Source organism: Dermacentor silvarum, chromosome 5 (assembly GCF_013339745.2).
Source record: "Dermacentor silvarum isolate Dsil-2018 chromosome 5, BIME_Dsil_1.4, whole genome shotgun sequence".
Classification (NCBI taxonomy): domain Eukaryota; kingdom Metazoa; phylum Arthropoda; class Arachnida; order Ixodida; family Ixodidae; genus Dermacentor; species Dermacentor silvarum.
Genome location: NC_051158.1, coordinates 88,596,160 through 88,616,149, shown reverse-complemented (window position 1 = coordinate 88,616,149; position 19,990 = coordinate 88,596,160). Strand labels below are relative to the sequence as shown.

Sequence of the window (19,990 nt, the reverse complement as noted above, 5' to 3'; positions counted from 1 at the left end):
TGGCTTCTATGGAAGCTTTACTACCAGGTATATTTACCGTGGTAGGTCCTTTTGATCAGCAATTGACGCACCTCAGCGCTCCGCGTAAGACGTGTAATTTATTATAAAGTTTTAAAAACGTACATTGCTACCGATACCAGCACGCCGCTCCCCTGAGTTTTCAGCCGCCCCACAGCGCGTGCCGCGTGGTGGCCACATGACGTCAGTAGGGCGATCTATCCGACTGGCTGCCCAGGGTGAGTCATTGATAGTTTTTCCAAATTTTATGGTGAAGAAGTGTTGTTCGTAATAGGTAAACTGTTGATTAGTTTGTTTCTATAAACAAAGGGACAGAAAGAGATTGCACAAGGACAATTTACTATCACCGCACTCAAGCACTTCCGGCAGACAGCAAGTGTCGTCTGCTTCTGTTACAACGGGCTCCGTGTTGACGAGAGCTGCGCGGTCAGTGTTGGTCTCAATCTTTCTTTTCGCGAGCACCATGGTTCAGCCTTGTTGCGTTGTGGACTGTAAACGTAGCGACTGGCAATATGTCAAGCTGCGACATCGTGTCCCTCTGCAAGGCAGCAGACGAGCGGAGTGGGCGGCAGCGCATCGGACTGTCGAATATCCAATCAGCTCCAGGAACTATACGCCTTAGCCGGCATCACTTTGCGCCGAAGGATTACTACTACAATAGAGTTTAGCGTGTCCGGTATTCGGGTAAACGCAAGCGCAAGTGGAGTGGGTATTTTACTAGATTAGCGGAGGCGCAAACGTAAACGGCCTGCACGGTGCAACCACCTGGTGATACAAAGCTCAACCAAACAACGCGCTAATACAGCAGTAACCAATTGTATTCTACTTTGCAGCTGGTGTGAATTTTCGGCTGTAGCGTAATCTTGAAAACGCCGCGTTTTAAAATTTACACGTGTTTTACGCTCGGTTGCAGCAATATTAGCTCTGCGTTTCGCTGTTTAAGTTTTGCGCCACCTGGTGGCCGCTCACGTTCCAAGCCTTTCACGCTAACAGGCCGTTTCACATGGCGCTATTGGGGCGAAAAAAATCGTTCTGTCGCGCAGGTCGCAGAGCGATTTTCGCTGGCAGCTTTCACATGCGTCTTTGACCGCGCGATTTCCGTCGCAGCGACGCCCAAGGTCGCTCCCTGCTCACAAAGTATCCATGCCTGCATCGTAAAATAAAAACAACATGGAAACTAGTCAAATATTACAATTTCATATTAGTTTTTTGAAAATAGAATAGTACACAATTTTTCAGCCCTTAAACGCGTTGAGACTTGGCGATCGCTTAGTCCGCAGCTGCGGCGAGTGATAATGCTGCACAAACCGCATAAGCGTGCGGCGTGGTGGGGTGGTCTTGTTTTGTACACTCTAGTTAAGTTGTTGCGTTACGATGGAAGCCACAACTCTTCTCCTGGAAGAGTATTTGCTTCTCCAAAAGAAGCTACTATTAAGTGTGCAAGTGCCTGGCACAATTTGTAGCAATGAAGACGTTGACAACGGCGACGATCATGAGGGTACGTGCCGTATGTTGAAGGCGGTGTCAGCTCCCGACTGGATAGCATGCAGCTTCTCCTTTTATATGAATTGTGCGAGCTGGAGAAAACAAAAATTGTTGACGAAGCTCCTGAGCCACAGGCGCTGGTGGGTACGTACGCTCTGTTAAAACATTGAAACTGGTGCGCGAGATTGCTCCGCTGAGATTCCAACACGCGGTAAAACAGGAAAGTGCCTATTTCGACGGCGCTTGCTCCGCCCACATCGCGCCGATTGCTGCGACTCCGACGGAAATTCCAACATGTTGGAATCCCGTCGCGAAGAGCCCGCGACGTCGCAGCGGTCGCTGAGCGACGGAATTCGCTGTGTCGCTGTGTGAAAATCGCGCCATGTGAAATGGCCTAAAGACGGCAGACGGCTAGCGGAGAGGTGGGAGAGGCTTCGCGCGCTGGCTTCAAGACAACCGGAAGTAGACGACACAACTTCAAATCATGACGCAGAACCAGGGAAGGCGGAGCTTAGCTACATCCCTCGGCGAACGAGTTGAAGAGAAAAAGCAACGCTGGGAGAAGTGTGACTTGTAATCGTTGGTCGCTCTCTTAATATGATACGCTTTACTTTAATTGTGGCGCGAATGTTTTACTGTAGGTGTAGCCTACGCGTCTAAAAAATTGTCCGAACCGTTTCAGGGACCCTATAAATATTCTTACGTGATTTCAATGTGAAAGCATTTTGACTTCTCTAATAATTGGTTACGGCCATGATACGTGACGTCGTGCATTGTCACGTGTCTTTCCCAGGTCTCCCTTAATCCACCTTGCTTTAATTTGTACGACCTTAATCCACCTTAATCAACTTTAATCTGCCTTAATGCACTGCAGCACACCTTTCCCTAATTTGTATCAACCTTAATCTACCTTGTGCCATTTCAATCCGTCATAATACACCTTAATTCAATTTATTCCACCCTAACATATTCCACTTTAATCAACCTTGATCCACTTTTATTTTTCTTCGTTTACTTTACTTCACCCTAATTCACTTTAGTCCACCTCAAGTGACCTTTCTCTAACGTCGCAGCCAGATGGCGGCGACGTGACGTGTGCAATGAAGCTCGCACTAGGCACACCTTTAGACATCCAGAACCGTGGAGCCACCGTGGCGTCAGGAAAGCGTGCTCGTTTCGCACCGCAAAGGCACAGGCTCGATTCCTGCCCAGGCCCAAATGTACCAAATTTGCTTTTCAAAGCCATTAATTTGCTTTGTTTGCAGGAACATCCCTAAGAAATGTGACGTCAATCCGAGCATTTTGCGACCCGTTTAACTCTGCGCCGTCGGCCGTATTTTGCCAACCATCGCTTGATCACGCCAGATTTTCGGCACAATGGTACGTTTAATGATTTCGCATTAAAATTGTATTGCGATAGCAATTATATGGACACTCCAAAGCGGATATCTGCCGTCGCCGTCGCCATCGTCGTCGCCGTCGCCATGAGGTTCCGTATGACGTCAACGGCGATGAAATCGTCGCCGCGCTCCGGACGCTGTATTTGCGAGTGAAAGGGCGCGAGGGACGCGCGCTTTCACAGGGAACGAACGCACGTCGAAAAGCAAACGCGCATTCTGCGCCATGCTGCCTGAAGGGCTGCAGAATTAAGCGTCTCTTTGCCTCCTTTTCATATATAGAGAGCAAACCCGACTTTTCCCGTCGCGCGAAAGGCTGTGGGGGGACGGGAGGGAGAGAGGGAGGGGAGGCGACGGTTAGCTGCGGCACCAAATGCATATTTATATAAAAACGCCGCGCGCGTTCAGTGCGAACGCGGGCAAAACGCCGACGGTGTCGACAACAGTTCTGCGCGTTGCTGGTGCTGCTGCATGTCCAAGTTTATACAGCTGATAAAAGTACTATCTTTACTCCGTATAGCTCTCTACTAATTTGCTATCGCAATTGATGCTTCGCCTTTCGGGTGAAACTGCGACAATTTTTTTTTGGTTCCCTGGATAATGTGCCTGTTAGCCCGAAGGCATGACGCGGCCCAAAAGCACTAACTCATGGAACTTGACTTTATCATGAGTCAAGTAGCGGTATAAAACACAGCGTTAAAACACTCTCTTCAACTGCTGGAGTTGCCCAGAATTATGCAGCGCGAAAATGATCCCTCTCTACAGTTCACCTATGATCCAGATACTTAGGCGCACTGCACAGCACCTTTTATACCGACAGCCCTCTTTCCGCGCTTGGGCTTCTTTCCGCGGCTAACCATAGGCTTAATCTAGGGAAAGTACCGGTTTGTAGCGGCCGCCACGAAACGGCTGCTTCTCTGGTGAGCGTTCCGTTAGCAGGGGGGGGGGGGGGGGGGCACATGCGGCGGGATAGGGGTTAGTGTTGGAGAACGGGGATAAGCGCGGCGTATATACTCGACCTTCGGGCCACGGTCTACCTCTTGGTGCGGCACCTGGTTGACATGTGCTCGGGTGCGAGCGTGGGGTCGCTGGTTTGGCGAAGATACACCTGGTGTTGCCGGGTAGTACGATAGTAGCTCTGCACTAGATGGGGTGGGCTGCAGTGGAGAGTAGCCTCCTATGAAGCTGCGACAAGCATGATTGGCCACCAGAGGTCACGATGACGTGTGGTTGGATTGGTCTAGAAGCGATGGCAAAGAAAACGCCCGCGTCTTCTGCTGCCGTGATGGTGGTGAGTTTAAACGAGGCTGACGTTAGCTCTTGCAAGGTGTGCTCGAACCACGCTTACCATGTGGACTTGTCGACGGGGGTGCGTAGCCGCGTCTACATAGATGGTACTGGGGTGATCGCCATGTGGCTGTTATAGCGCTCTCGCACGAGTGCGGCGACGTTCGGCATGAAAATTCGGTTGCATGTTTCGTGGTATGGAGGCGAGCGTTATGCATTGCCGGATATTAGACGTAGTACTTAGCTGCTCGTGATGTCGGAATCTGGAGCAGAGCACCCTAGACGGCGGAGGACGGTGTAGCCAGCAGGGGTGAGGACTAGACTTTCCGGTTGATTGGTTAGAGGTGTGCCGAGATAACCTATCTAGCAATATCGCAGACACCGAGAGATTATAATCGGATAGTGTACGTGCCGGGGTGAAGGCCTAGAGAGCAGTGCGGAGATGCACCAAACTATCGAGGCACCACAATTCTTCGTAATCAGAAGCACGGTGAATTTATTCAACACTGATACCAGGGTGATGTTGGGCTGCCCGACTAGAATGTAGAGGAAAGGCTTGACGAAAGTCAGCGTCCTCTGCAAAGGGCACTCTATTCGTAGCCATTTAAATGTGCAGGCAGTATTATCGAAGAATAGTGAAAACAACAAAATAAAGATTTTTCCTGACTTGTCTCAAATATAACACAATAAGCTTGGCATATAGGTAAAAAGTAACTTTCTAAATATTCGGGAAGACTGTCGTTATAAACGCAGACATAAGATTATAAGTTAGTCTTTGGCGACCGTAATCAGTTCGTGTGATAGAAATTACCTAAGCTGGACAAGCACCAGCGTAGTGAAGACTTATTTTCCGTTCCACGAATAGAAGCATGCGTACCACCAAACTTACGAAAAAACAAGGGCTCACGCAACGAACAACAGAATCGAAAATAGCAGGCGTAATCTTAAGCGACGACGCGGGCAGTATGAATTAGAGAGAAAGCTGGTGCAGCGGATATTCTATAGTTGAGAATAGGAAGTGGAGTTTGGTACTTGAAATAACGGGTGTAAAGCACATAACTGGTCGTTGTTTAAGGCAACGAAATAAGTACCAAGGAAAGGGAGGCGTGGTGCTGGCGGAGATGCAATTAGGTGATGAGTATAGGATATAAAGTTACATAGTCACTATAGGGTGGAGTCGGTTGAAGGAAGACCTGGGTAATGGGAATTCACTGCTAGAAAGAGGCCTTCGTCCTGCACTTGACTTAATATAGGGTCCTGATTACGTAGGTAATAGTTATTCATACCTACTGAGTTTCAAGGAGATTTTCAAAGGATGTAACCTGTAATTGAATAGGGAGCAAGTGAAGGGAAAGTGCACTAGTATAAACGTCTATTAGAACACGTAAAAGTAAATAAACCCGCAATACACGTTTCATAATAGCTGCTAGGAAAAAAATTTGCCGCCACCATACATGCGATAGATACTTCATACACGCCTTTATTCACATTTCATTTCTTTTATTCACATTTAACAGACGTCTGTCCGTCACCTGTGGGCAGAAAACTATCATCATCAGCATTGGCTTGAGCGCCGTTGTTTTCTTCCACAGCTGGCGGCGTTGGCGCTCATCATGGGGAGGCCGCATTGATGCGGGTATGATCCATTGCCTTAGAGGGTATGAGCCATTCATTGCCTTACGTAACGGACATATTTAATTTTGAAGAGCAGTTTAATTTCGTAGAAGCGCAAGCGGATATGTCGGGCGAATGCAGCTAACCACGGCGCCGAGCAAACTCGAAACATCGAACGCAAGTGACAACGGCGGACTGCGGGCATACCGTCATTGACGTCGTTCTCTTCGTTGCAGCCGAACGTGTGTGCAACCTCATTAAGAAATAGAAAGAGAAAACCAATAATCCAGAAATACTTTAATGAACCGTCGGGATTAACCCAGCTGTGATAAACACCGGGGCCGCACGTTTCAGTTTCACTCGTTAACCATCTGTACGGAGTGCTTGGGCGGTGATCTTTTCCTTCTTTTTTTTCTTTCTCGCCACATATGTTTAACAATATTACAATTCTGTTTACTAGTGTTTGTCCAGAAATACGTCGATGTGCGGCAGCTATATGCTGGGATAAAAGTCCCCTTCTCTAAAATTAGAACACAGGTTCGCGTACCACTGATACAGCTTATGCATGCGGTGTTCGACCCCCATAATGTCGTACTGCAGTTATCAGCAAAACATCAAACACCTACCCTAGTATTTTCAGAGTATTCATTAAAAGTGCTGTGTTCTTTCCTACACTCTGGTTTAACTTTGCGTGGCTTGTCTTGACCATGGCACGCACAAATTATTTCGTAATTTGCGTCATAACTGAAAAAAAACACACTGCTCACGCGAAGTTTACCTTACAGGGACTTACAGGTATCGTTGTAAAACGCATCTGTGAAGGTACATTAAAGAGTGAGCCGCAATTCATTTGGCGTCCATTTCTAATCAAATGAGGCGTTAATTTTTTGTGTACAGGCAGTTTTTTTGTTTTTTTTTTCAGGCCACAATCTTTTCAGAAATCGTCTATTGCCAAAAGCACATTTATGATCTCTCAGCTGGGTTATACTTGAAGAGGCGGACATTAATTTACAAGAAATGAAAATGCCTGATCAACGAATTAAAAATAAATGTACAAATTAGATACATGACTAATTACCTTGCGCAACTGCACATTGCAATTTAGGAATTGTAGCCGATCAATTCACAAGAGGTATCCAGTTTGAACAAATTCTTCTGAAAACTGAAGTTTTGAGAAATTTATTCCACAAATGTGCGGCGAAGTACGCTAGTCTTCCAGTTATTTTTGTTTTACAATGCTGAAAACGGTACTTTGTTAACTATGTAAGTGGCCTATTTATAAATAACGGCGTATTTTTACAGTAACTTTGACAGCCCACTTATAGAAACTGGTGCCATCCTCATAATTGTTTCAAAGTAGATATACCTTGAAAGTACAATCCGCTTCTCCAATAAATCTAGCTCGAGGTCAAAAATTGTACTGTCTTCTATAAAGGACGTTGAAAATTCTGTATGACCTATGAAACACCTGCTTTTTAGCACATTTATATGTTCGAATGTTTACTTTTTCCTCGCATGCCTAGAGGTACGTTACGTCTTTAACGTAATTTCTTACACAGTAAAAAACGAAACTCGCACTTCGTTGTTCAGTGGGCGACAAGCGGGAATCGTAACGAAACGGTGTCACTCAAGGCAATGTGTAAATGAGTGCATTTCATTTTTCTCGTGGTCATTTGGTGGCGCTGTGCTACCAACAGTTTCACATTACCAACATATACTCTTTACGTCCTTGCTACAGTGATGGTTAGTAGAGAAAGACGCATGTCCTTCATCAGATTCTGTTAAATGATACGTGTTTGTATTGTTATGATACATTTGTCTCTTTACATAAAACACTTCTAAACTGCTGGTTGTCCTTTTCACAACTTGTAGAACTTGAGCCAGGGTCCGTTTTCTGGTGCAGAAATCATGGCGTAGCCACCCATTCTCATTTCGCCCTGCGAAAAAACACAGGCACAGACTGATGTACACGGCTAAAAACGAAGAAATAGAAAAAAAATCTGTTGCTTCAATTACATTGCCATCAGTGTCAAATTCGTTTTGAATAGAACTGTACCTCGGTAGATCGACCAATTTTACAAAGACAGGTTAAGAACTAGAGAGTGCTTCTGCAGCCAGAATTACGTCTTTCAGTTGAAGTCCTTTACACTTTTCTCCACATGCACGTACACGTGTTTGCGTGGATGTGTATTTGTGTGCTGAAGTGGCGACATTTTGTAAATAGGAATATAAGCATGGCTGGCAGGCTACCTCGTTTTTCTCACTACTCCTATTGTGGTCATGGTTGTGTAACAAAGTTAGAGATGTGTATTTTCTATTATTATGCTCAATAAAACCCATTATACACGCTCGAGGCTTCACTTGAGCGACACCCGATTCCTTTGAAAACCGTCGCATAGACTACAATTTCCACTCTTTATCAACGCGTCGCAACGAAAGGCAGGGCAATCTTTCTTCAAGTGAATGCATGTTTCTGCATATACTATTATGCCTGTATATTTATTACGTTTTTGTTAGCTCTTTTTTTCGATGTTGACAACAGCAATTGAACAACGAAACTAACTGAACGCAACTTTCCTATTAGTTGATTTGTCTTCAGCAGGGCTGCCCTGACGAGGATAAGTGTTAATGTCGAAACTTTGGTTTCAGAGACATTCCTTGTTCAATCAGTGTTGACTACTTCAAGTCTCCATTTCGCTGTTTGCCTCTGTTTTCATAATATTGTTATTGTGGTTACGTTGGGGTCAAGTATAGTTGCCGAGTAATAGAACGGTAATGGTTTCAGTGTTGGCATTATTTAGGCTACTGGACATAATTACCGGTACAGGCAAAACCATGTCTACATCTGTCAGCAGTATCGAAGGTCAGCGAGTTCAAGCAACCAACGTTTGTTATGAGGTAAACGTACCTTCTGAGATTCACCAAGTTCTACGCGGTAGCGCTGGACAAGTCTGGCGAGTGTGTAGCGTAACTCCAAGCGGGCCATCTGAAAACCCACGCAGTGCCGCGGCCCCACGCCGAAGGGTTGAAAGGCCATCTTGTGGATGGAAGATTCATTCTCTGGGCTGAACCTGCAGATATTATAGACCGACGAAGGTTCACTGAACGATCTCCAAAGGTAACGGGCAATAAGATTAAGCTCAGAGTCGGTAAGCAGTTTTCTTGGCCCGCGAGCCCCGCTTTTCATCGTAGAGCAATGACTCCACATTTGTGGCCAAAATAGAAGCACCACAACCAGAGTAACGTGAAATTTCTAGGACGGGCGCATCAGTGTTTTCCGAAGGTAATTCGAAAACAAGCAGACGTACTAGATAAATTATTCAATTAGCGCCGAGCCAGTGACGCCAGATGTGCGAATGAAGGAGGGTAGTGGGGCTATTGGCACAGCAGCTTTAGGTCGCAGTGCATAGAGGAAGTGCGTGTGCCTCTTGGTTACAATCAGTTAATAAGTGCGAAGCATTTCTTTGCGAACATCTGCCACTTTGACAGTATCTATCTATCTATCTATCTATCTATCTATCTATCTATCTATGTATCTATCTATCTATCTATCTATCTATCTATCTATATCTATCTATCTATATCTATATCTATCTATTTATATCTATCTATCTATCTATCTATCTATCTATCTATCTATCTATCTATCTAGCCGCCTACGCCTTGGTGCTCTCATGGTCGTTTCTTTACCTTGGTATGTAATTACAATGGGTTCGGACATGTGTACTAAGTGAAGGAAAGACTAAAAGGATGCTGATAGAAGTCATAGTCATGAGCATGACTCAGCAAAAATGACAATGATGAGCGAAAAATGATTAGCACTCACAAACCACTGGAATGGTTTCGGACGTGGGAACTAAGGGCCGGACATACTACAGGATCATGGTGGAAGTCTTATTCATGAGCATGACTCAGCAAAATTCAAAATGACGCAGCGAAAAAGAATAACACCAAAACAACTGAAATGGGTTTGGAACAGTGGCGTAGCCAGAAATTTTGTTCGGGGGGGGAGGGCTCACCTTGCAGCGCGGCCTCCTTATGTAATTTGTCGAAGGATCTAATACATGAATAATAACTGAATTGTCATAGCCAATGCCATTGCATATTAGAGGCTGCAAACGAATTATTAAATGCTACGCACTGTCAAATAAAGTACGTATTTTTGCATACAAGAATATGTTCGTTTGTCCCAAAAATTGTGGCAGAAATAATTGATATCAATGCTTCCGCATTGTTTTGTCTATTTAATAAGTAAAGAAAATATCACGCGAACTTTAGAACTATAACAGCTCGAAACCAGCAAAGCAATGTATGCAGGTGATATGATAAATGTAAAATCCATGAAAAGAAAAAGTTGAGGACAGTTGTTTTGATGAATCTTTGTCACTCAAGAACCTTGTTTACATGTTTGTACACGTGCAACGGCCAGGGAAAAAAACCTCAATGACGCTGTCCTTCGTTGCAATGGATTGCGCAGTAGCAGCTGTTACCGGTCGTGTATTGTGAGTAATTGCACCGAAATTATGGTTGCAACAGTGAGTACATATAGAAAGCAGGAGTTCTGCAAAATATACACTAGAAATGCGAAGATAGAATGAAATATACAAATGCGAAGATAAAACGTGATAAAGGGCAAAAAGGTGCCGCTGGGAACAAAGTTCACTGCTTGTATATGTACCCAAAACCTCACAACAATATATTTAAATATACGTATAAGTATCCAATAAATCTGCGTACTTAAGCAAACGTCACTGTATATAATGCGTCAAACAAGAGAAATAAACATGTTGTGCACTCCCAGATAGTAAACTTCACGCATAGAAAGACGGACGACGCAGGCAAGAAGAAAACTATGATCGCATAAATCGTGATATGCATTTGGGTCATGCTGTGGTCGCGATAGCACCATATGGGTAGAATAGTAGAGAAAGAATGCAGAAATCAACTCGAAAATGCGTATTTTAACTGCCTCTACAGCGGCAAGGATTATTCTGCACCCAAAATTAAAGAAGGGTTTCGCTTCGTTGCAAAAAAAGTAAAATCAGGTAGCTAAAAAGGAAAGAAAAGGCGAAACGAAAGCCACAGATCATGCGGCAAGAACTACCCAATATCCGAGTGTGTCTGTTGGGAAACGCCGCGTGGGCCGGGCTTTCAATGAGCAAGGATCGGTCAAAATTGGTTATTGGTGTCCTCGTAACTTTGATCATGATGCTAACTGTTAGAATAAACGGCCAAAATTTCTGCAGATTTAAAAGCTAATGAATAGTCATACGTTTTCATAATTACGAGTTTATGAACCTGAAGGAACAGAGCTTTTTACTTGCACTGATTTTTGCTGCTTCGCTATCTAAAGGACAATTACTTCACGCGGCGAGGAAGTTTAGCGAAGCGGTCAATGACTTCGAACACGTTGATGCCAACGTCACTGTGGGCGTATAGAAGCGCCAGCCTAGCCATGCTTTCCTCAGACATTGTAGAGCGCAAGTAGTTTTTTTAGTAATCTCATGTTAAAAAAATGTTCTCTCTGCGCTGGCAGTGGTTGCAGGAAGGGTGACTAGAAGCAGCAGCAGTTTGTAGACATTTACATAAAACCTGCCGTCGCAATGAGAGAGGGCATCCATTCCGGTGCTACTAAAAACACTCCTTTGCATAAACAGTGAGCTGTTCGATTCCAGCAATATCCGTCGTTTCGTTAGCAAGCATGGAGAAGCAGCCTGCAGCGTTTACTTTTGCATCTAGGCTTTCTAGAATTTCTATAATTTGGTTTTGTACATGTGGGCTTAAATACGAGGCATTATTGGGGCAACTTTCCAAATGGTTCTTCAGATGTATATAGGTATCTCCACAATCAGTACGCATGCGAAGAAGCGCTCTGAAAATACCAGTATTTTCAGTGGGGGCTTTGTTTAAATCCATAGGACCACTGTCCTTATGGCGACGGAGAGCCAGACCTTGTCGCCCGCAAGAAAGAACTGCCTCAATAATAGGCTGTTAACTTTCTTCCGTTTTCTCTTTTTTTACTTTGCCTGCCCTGGTCCAGCTGATCGATCACATAGGGCGCGCTTCCTGAAAATATTTGGAGAGATCTATCAGCTGCCAGCTGACAGCCACGGTGATATTTAGTATTTTCGTGTGTGTGAAAGATAGCGAGCGCGTGCTTCCATTTCTGGAACGGCTTGGACACGAGGGCTCCAGTGCACGCATGTTGGCCCAAGTTTATAAGAACATTAAACCTATAAGTTCCAGAATTGAAAATCTAAAGCACATCTTTGGAAATGTCAGTGCACCTTTTGCGTCGAAAAGTTTATGAGAACTTTATACCCATGAAGTTTCGGAATTGAAATCCATGCGCCCCCGTAGATTCCGCGGTCGTTGCGAGTTGTCGCAAAACGCCCGCTCGCTATCGAAAAGCCCTTGAAAGTTTGTACTCGGATGGGACTCCTTGATTTATGTGACTCCAGGTGCTTGGGCGTTGCCACGAAATCCAGTCCGAGTTGGCAATGTTCGCGCCAAAATGTCTTTTCGAGCGTGAAAATGACATTGTAGGCAGAATCCTGAATGATTCCCGGCGCCGGTGGTTGTTCTGGTCGGCCGTGCATACCAGCACGAAAAAATTTCGGGGGGGGGGGGGGGGGGGCTGAAGCCCCATCATTCCCACAGGGCGTGGGATCTGCCGGCTTGTTCTTTCGATTTGTCAGTGCTCGCTACTAACGCGGTGTACTTAAGAAACGCATGCTTTATGAAACGCTGCTCTGACCTTAGCGTATGGCCTAAGCACATTGAAATTGAAGACTGGCCGCCTAAAGAAAACGTGCTAGAAGCTCACAGTGCCTTTGTAAATTATTCCGTTTTTCTGAATTACAATGCTTTTTTAACAGACTGCATTTTTCAATCATTCACTTCTCATAATGACATTATAAACGTATGTGTCGCACACATTTAATGCGATAGCATTTAGGTGTACCGCATACTTTCTAGGAATCCATCTGACGAAAAATGTGGGCCCGTCTTGAAGGCCGTAACAGAGCGTCTCAAAGCGCGGTCCCGAGGTAAGAATTCGAGAAACTTTCACGTGATGCACGCACCAGGTGCTTCAGAGCGAGAGAAGCCCAAGAGAAGCGTACGTGTAACCATGGCCTCATAGAGCATTGGGATCCCATGTCGAAAGACAAATATTCGATCGCACATTTCTTTATAAAATTATAGGCAGTCTTCTCCCAATTTATAGTGATCTGACGGCAAACTCGAGGCTTCTTGAGAGACACGGCGTGCATAAAATTGCAAAAGAGATGCAAGATACAGAAACGTCACTTTGATAACTCGGAGCGTTCAAGGTGGCCCATGACGCAAGCGTGCGCCGCTGTCAAGTTGTCATAGTCGAAGTCAAAGTTTATTTGACAACAAAACCTAAATGTACACTTGTCAGGAGTACAGGCAAAAAGCACGAAATAGGCTTGACGTAGTCGGTACCCCCTGCGGGAGGAGACACGTGATGCCAAGAGACGACTAACCTTAATGAAAAAAAGTTGTTGTTTCGCCTTAAAGGCGGAGCATCAATTGCGATAGCAAATTAGTAGAGAGCTATACGGAGTAAGGATAGTAGTTTTATCGACTGCATAAACATTGACACATTCGCTTGCTAACTGAATTAACAGACATGGTGTCAGCGCGCACAAGTAAAACATGGATAGATCACACTCGATGATCGCAGACAACCGCTGTCAAAACGCTGGCGTGAGCAAGCGCGGCTGCACTCGCACAAATATGGATAGATCACACTCGATCCTTCGCGCGCTTGCACTCGCACAAAGAGCATACAGCGTGCGGCGACGATTTTATAGCCCATGGACTTTATACGGAACCTCACGGCGACGCCGACGCCAGATATCCGCTTGGAGCGTCCATATAATTGCTATCGCAATAAAAGCGATGAACACGTGACTATACCAGTCATCACAATTGGTGTGTGCTTTCGCATACCTAGAGTGTTAGCGGTGCTAAGTTGTAGCCCACTTTTTTTTTTCGTTGTGCAGGAAGGCTGAATAATGCTTACCTCTCAGGATCGAAGGTGTCTGGATCAACCCAATAGCGGGGATCCCTGTGCAGCTGGTACGTTGGAGACATAATGCATGTGCCTGCCTTGAACTTCATGCCGTTCCACTCGAAGTCTTCTTCAGCTTGCCGCGATGTTGCGCTACAGGGAGCCGTGTACGGGTGAGCGAATACAGGACCGTGTTAAGAACATAAGTTGATAACACTTTGAAAATACGTAGGTAAAAGTGACCAACAGCTTTTACATATTCGGCAAAATGGAAATATTTCAATAGGCGGCTTGTTTTATCATTAGCGCTGTGTATTTTTTGTTAGGAAGTTAAACAACCGACAGTAAAGGATTGATGGCAAAGCAAATAGGATTGCCTTGAGCATGAGGTAGTGTAGCACCTGCAGCCACAAAGAGAAGCGCTAGTGTTCGTGTACGCAAAAAAAAAGAACTAGAAGGTGGAGGTAGATAAACTGGATGGTGCCGTACATATTTATTTACTAGTGCATTATTTGATTTTATGATTGTCGCGATTAGAAGTTATCAATCATCACTTTCAAGCTTTAAAGCAGAAATTTATTGACAGCTTGAAATTTTGTAAGCACTGGCTGCAGCAGCTCAGTGGATACGCGAGGCGCTGCAGAGCGCGAGGCCAACGGTTGGTTACCCGGCTGCACGTCCGCATTCCGATAGGAGTGGAAAGAAATTACGTGCGCAATTCATTGGGTGCATGTCAATTAACCCTATGCGGTCAAAACTGATTGTAATGCGTCCACTATTGCGTCACTTATAACCTACTGTGTAGCTTCGAGACGTCAATGTTATTTTCATTTCTTCATACACAGATATTTTACTCACTTTATGGCGGATGTCTTTAGGCCACTATGCAGCCATGTTGCAGCTACCCTTAGCATCCCATTGCTACATCAAGAATATTTGATCACCTGCCAGACGCGATCCTTCCGCCATTAAACGACAAAGAAAAGCCTCCCTGAAATGTATTCGACCATGTATCCGGAAAAATAGAAGCGTCGCCTGGTGTTTTTGTCATCGTAATCCGCTTCAAAGTAGTTCACTCCTGCTTCCACACAGAGTCCAACCCGTTTTACGATTTTCAAAATTGTTATGGAACACCTCCTCGGGAAGTGTTGCTAGAGCAGCCGTCGCGTAGCACTAGTTGACCTTTGGGGTTGGAAAGTGCGTTCCTTTCAGGTTCCTTTCGACTTTTGTGAAGAGCCAAAATCACGCGGGCATATGCCCGGAGTCTATGGAGCAGTGCCGTGGGCCAAGATAGAATGGTTCTCGTATAATTGGAGAGCACAAACAGGCTCAATATTTTGGTGCAGTTGCGAAGTCTTCTGTCAAAATCTCTGGCACATTTTGCTGACACCCACTGCACACTCAACGTAATCGTCGTCAAAAAAGCATTCATAACATCTCTGTTGCCAGCACCAGCTCAGCAACTTCTGAGACAGTAAGCCGAAGATTTCTCCTTATCGTGGTTCGCACTTCATAAGGTGTGTGTTTAATGTTGCTATAGTAGCGTTGTGCAGATGTAGCAAATGTAACCTACTCCTATCTAAAAGGGGCTGATAGTATGATGAAACAAACTAAAACGCAGCAGTATGGCTTATTGAAAAACTCCCATAGCTCGGCTGACTCTATATAGAAGTTTTAGGTTTCTTGAAGCCTTGAAGCAGGTGTACCCAATTTGAATCTGCTTCATGTCCAGACTGCCATCTAAAAACATTCTTCGGATCTTCCAGAGTGCTTCTGCTTGGCAGTGACCAAGCTTTTCACAAATTCCTGCAGCACTTAAACTCGCTCTATCATTTTTGCCGACTCAAAATCGCACCAAGACGAGATGAGAATGCTAAAAACAACTGCGTCTACACAACAGGACATGCAACTAAAGGACATGTCACCTGCAGTCTGAAGATAGTACGGAGCCTCATTTCACATTGCCTAGTGTGGCCAACCTGGCCCTAGCAGTGCTCTCTAATAACCAGCCATAAGAATGAATTCAAACCAACTTGCCCACCTTTCAGTTATACGGCACTCTGTAAAATAAGGAAGGGTTGGATACTTTTTAGACAGGCCTGGTTTATCACCGTCCTCATCATCACTGGGGAATTTAACTCACAATTTCTCAATTTTGGGGAAGTCTTGGCACAAAAAAATTCAGTAGGTCCTCATTCGACCCTTTAGTCCGCTTGCAGTGCAGTCAAGTAAGGTCTGAAATACTGAGTACACTTACACCACCGCAGGTGGGTACAGCCTGAGCCCTTCCTCCACGACTTGGATGAGGTACTTCAGCTTCTTTGTAAGCATCTCGTAGTCCAGTGTACCCTGATAATAAAGAAAAAACGTAGTCGCGGTATCTGAATGTGTGAAAGACTAGCGCTAGCAAAAGACGGACAATGTTTCACGGAGATCTATTCCCCCGACCACTACTATTTGAACATGATCAAACAGAAGCACTTTATGTTAAACTTTGTGTACATTTCCGTGCAGTCTGCAGGTTAAAAAAAATTTGAGCCACACATTTTAATTACACTTTCACCATACACATTACAACAATTTCGCAGGTTATAGTAGTGCATAGTTTATAGCATGCCTCGTATTGCAAGCTGGTAATGCGAAGAAGCTCCCTTAAGACTCTCCCTTAAAATCGAGAATTTCACATCAACTTCCCTGTCGCCGTGATATTCTATGTCATAGGCTTCGCCTGAATGCCGCGTTCACCATGTACCACCTTGTACTCAACACCAATATTATTGTGACGACTGTGGTGCATTAGAAACTGTGCAACACATTTTGTCAGTATTACCTGTGTACAGTGACCAAAAATCTTATTTCAGTATTTGGCCCTGCTCCCCCCCCAAAAAAAACAATGCATAAACTCCACGAGAGTTGTCTAAGTATGCGTAAGCTACCCCGAAATTTAGTCGGCCTACCCTCAAACTTATGTTCGCCCACCCCCAAATTTAAGTTGGTCAGCCTGCAAATTTTGAGTTGGCCCACCCCACGTTTAACTTAACCTACCTTAAAACTTTAGTTGGAACATGTCTAAATTTCATGTTGGCTGTCCCCCAATTCAGTTTGGCCTGCCACCAAATTTCAAGTTGGCCCAATCCTAAATTTTCAGTTCGCTCACCTCCAAATTGCAAGTTGGCCCACCCATAAATTTAACTTGGCCCACATCCAAATTTTAAGTTGTCTCACCCCAAATACGAAGTTGGCCCACCTGCACACTTCTGTTGGCCCACCCCGAAGTTTAAGTTGATCCACCCCAGATTTAATGTTGGCCCACCCCACATTTAGGTTGGCCCACCCCTCATTCTCATGTTGGCCAACCACCAACTTCCAAGTTCATCCCCCGAATTTCGAGATGGCTGAAACCAAAATTTCAAGTTGGACCACCCCAGAAATATAAGTTGGCCTATCCCCAGATGTCTAGTTGGCCTATTCCCAAATTTAAATTAGGCCATTCCCAGACTTATAGTAGGCCTATCCCAAAAGTTAAATTGGCCCACCCACATTTTCTAACTTGGCCAGCTCCAAATTTAAGTAGGCCTACTCCCAAATTTCAAGTTTGCCCATCTTAGTTTTCAAGTTGGCGCAGCTCCAAATTCAAATTGACCCATCTCCAAATTTGAGTTGGCGCCACCACCAAATTTTATTTTTGTACCACTCCACTCCCACATTTAGGTCGGCCCACCACCAAATTTCACTTGGCCCACCCCGAAATTTCAAGCTGGCCCACCTGCAAATTTCAAGGTGGGCCACCCCTAATTTAAGTTGGCCTACCCCTACTATAAGCTTCCTCGTGCATTTCTATAGAGCCCTATGTATCCGTATGGGTATTCTCTGTGATCAATTTCTTTTGTTTAATTTGTCCCTTGTCGCTTAAAAGCTACCAGTCATATACATTTATACTATTAAAACATTTACTTGTATTAACTTTGCAAATTACACATTTTTATGCAGATACAAGGCATTACACTTTTTACGTGACGGGGCTGGGGTACTCGCCAAACAATGCTTAAAGATTAAGAGTGCTACATCTAGGAAGAATACTCGAGCCTATGTCTTCTTCAATGCAATGGTAAGCTTTAAAATTCATCTTCATACTCCTTGAAGACAATGACCTTTCTTTTGCTTTCCTACCCTTCTCGTTTTAGAGCCCTTTTGTCTCTGATCCTCACTCCTATGTAAAGAAGCATGTAGGTGCACACATATCCACTAGCAGAATTAGCTGCGTTTCACTAAAGATCTCACTCTTTCTCTGTGCGTACTATACATATCAACTGCAATAGAGAACTCATGGTTACATAGAAGAGTACCAGTCGTGCTCAAAAAACATGATACAACAGGTAATTTACAGAGTGTGAGCTAAATATTTTGAGAGCTCTCTTTTGTAGCTTCAGCAGAGGTTTTAGGTACGTTATATACAGGGTGTTCCAGCAAACACTTTTAAAATTTATTGAAGTTGGCCTGTGGCAGATAGCCTAATTCTAGTTAATGAGCTGGTCTACTGGAAGAGGCGGGCATTACTTGAAGAAGAAATTGAAATGCATAATCGACTAATCAACAGAACTTTACTAATTAAGTTTTTAACTAATTACCTGATGGCCCATGTTGCAATTTACATATTATAGTCGTGGAGTTTGCAAGGCGGATCCACTTGGAACGAATTTTCGGGATGACATGGGTTTCGATATAATAATTACCGAACTTAGCAGAGAAATGCATTGGCGTCCCAGTTAATTTTGTGCTTCAATGCAAAAAGTGACGTTTTGTTGAGAACCGAACTGGAACGCCAATGCATTTCTCCACAAACTTCGGGAATTAATATCTCGAAACTGGTGTCATCCCGAGAATTCGTTCCAAGTGGATCCGCCTTGCGAACTCCACAGCTACAATTTGTAGATTGCAACATGGGCCATCCGGTAATTAGTTAAAAACTTAATTGGTGAATTTGTTAATTAGGTGATTATGCATTTCAATTTCTTGTGCAAGTAATGTCCGCCTCTTCGAGTAGACCAGCTCATGAACCAGAATTGCGCTATGTGCCAGAGGCAACCGTTTAAAAATTTTGCAAGTGTTCGCTGAAACACCCTGTCATGACCAAAGATTCGACATAGCAACTTACATGGTTATAACAAAAAGAAATATACAGTAACTTAAGCAAATATAATAAAAATATTGCCTAGCCTAGATAAAGGTCAACACACAACCAACATTCTTGCACACAACAGCAAGCCGTTATTCTCGGTGTAAATGGTCCAAACAATTGCGTCTTGCCACTTATTTAAATAATGCACTTTATTAAACTAGAATGTGTAGAGGTGGTTATCAACACAATGTATACATAGAAGCGTGAATTCAATAACAAGTCTGAGTAGCGATTCGGTGAGGGATCACTGGTTTCAAGGACGTTACGAAACCTTGTCCACAAGACTTGCTATCATCATCATCATCATCAGCCTATATTTTATGTCCACTGCAGGACGAAGGCCTCTCCCTGCGATCTCCAATTACCCCTGTCTTGGCTAGCGTATTCCAACTTGCGCCTGCAAATTTCCTAACTTCATCATCCCATCTGGTTTTCTGCCGACCTCGACTGCGCTTCCCTTCTCTTGGTATCCATTCTGGTATCCAGACTTGCTATGGTATGTACTTATTCTACAGTTTGTGTTAGCAGCAGCTTCAATAACATTGCGGTTGCAAAGAAGGCATGTTTGCAAGATCCGAAGGCTTGGCGAGTTGGTTTGGCAATGTTATTGATGAACAGTGTAAAATAACAGAAGGGACGATACCTAAGAGACATGAAGTGAATGCAGACAATATGACGTGATGAGCTGTGAAGTTTCTAGCATCGCCAGGAATTGACATTAAACTCTATCTACATAGTCTTTGTGATATGTAACTAGGAGAGTTGCATAGAATTGCAAGGGAAATTATTGATGTTGGCATTGGAAAGATTGAATGAAAACTAAAGAAAAGGGCAAGCATGAAATCAGTACGAAAACTTGGTATTGGAGGACCATTGTGAATGCAAAATTGCACAGCCAAATTAGGCAGAGTAGCATCCCGAGCAATTTGGATTATAAAGCCAGAGCTGCATAGCAATTCTGTACTGAAA

At 44.3% G+C, this 19,990-nt stretch overlaps 2 protein-coding genes across 7 annotated transcripts in view; one reads left to right on the top strand and one right to left on the bottom strand.

Annotated features, from left to right (window-relative positions):
* The window catches only part of LOC119453574 (cytochrome P450 3A5), a 143,290-nt gene that overhangs the window by 40,846 nt on the left and 82,454 nt on the right, over positions 1–19,990 (top strand). The gene's annotated exons all lie outside the window — the stretch shown is intronic.
* LOC119453572 (cytochrome P450 3A14) overlaps positions 7,578–19,990 on the bottom strand; it is a 40,373-nt gene continuing 27,960 nt past the window's right edge. Inside the window, exons 11-14 of the mRNA XM_037715617.2 lie at positions 16,100–16,191; positions 13,855–13,995; positions 8,710–8,872; positions 7,578–7,738 (exon numbers count right to left, since the gene is read on the bottom strand). Coding sequence (XP_037571545.1) covers positions 7,661–7,738; positions 8,710–8,872; positions 13,855–13,995; positions 16,100–16,191 — 474 coding nt within the window. The 3' untranslated portion in view covers positions 7,578–7,660. The remainder of the gene's footprint in view (positions 7,739–8,709; positions 8,873–13,854; positions 13,996–16,099; positions 16,192–19,990) is intronic.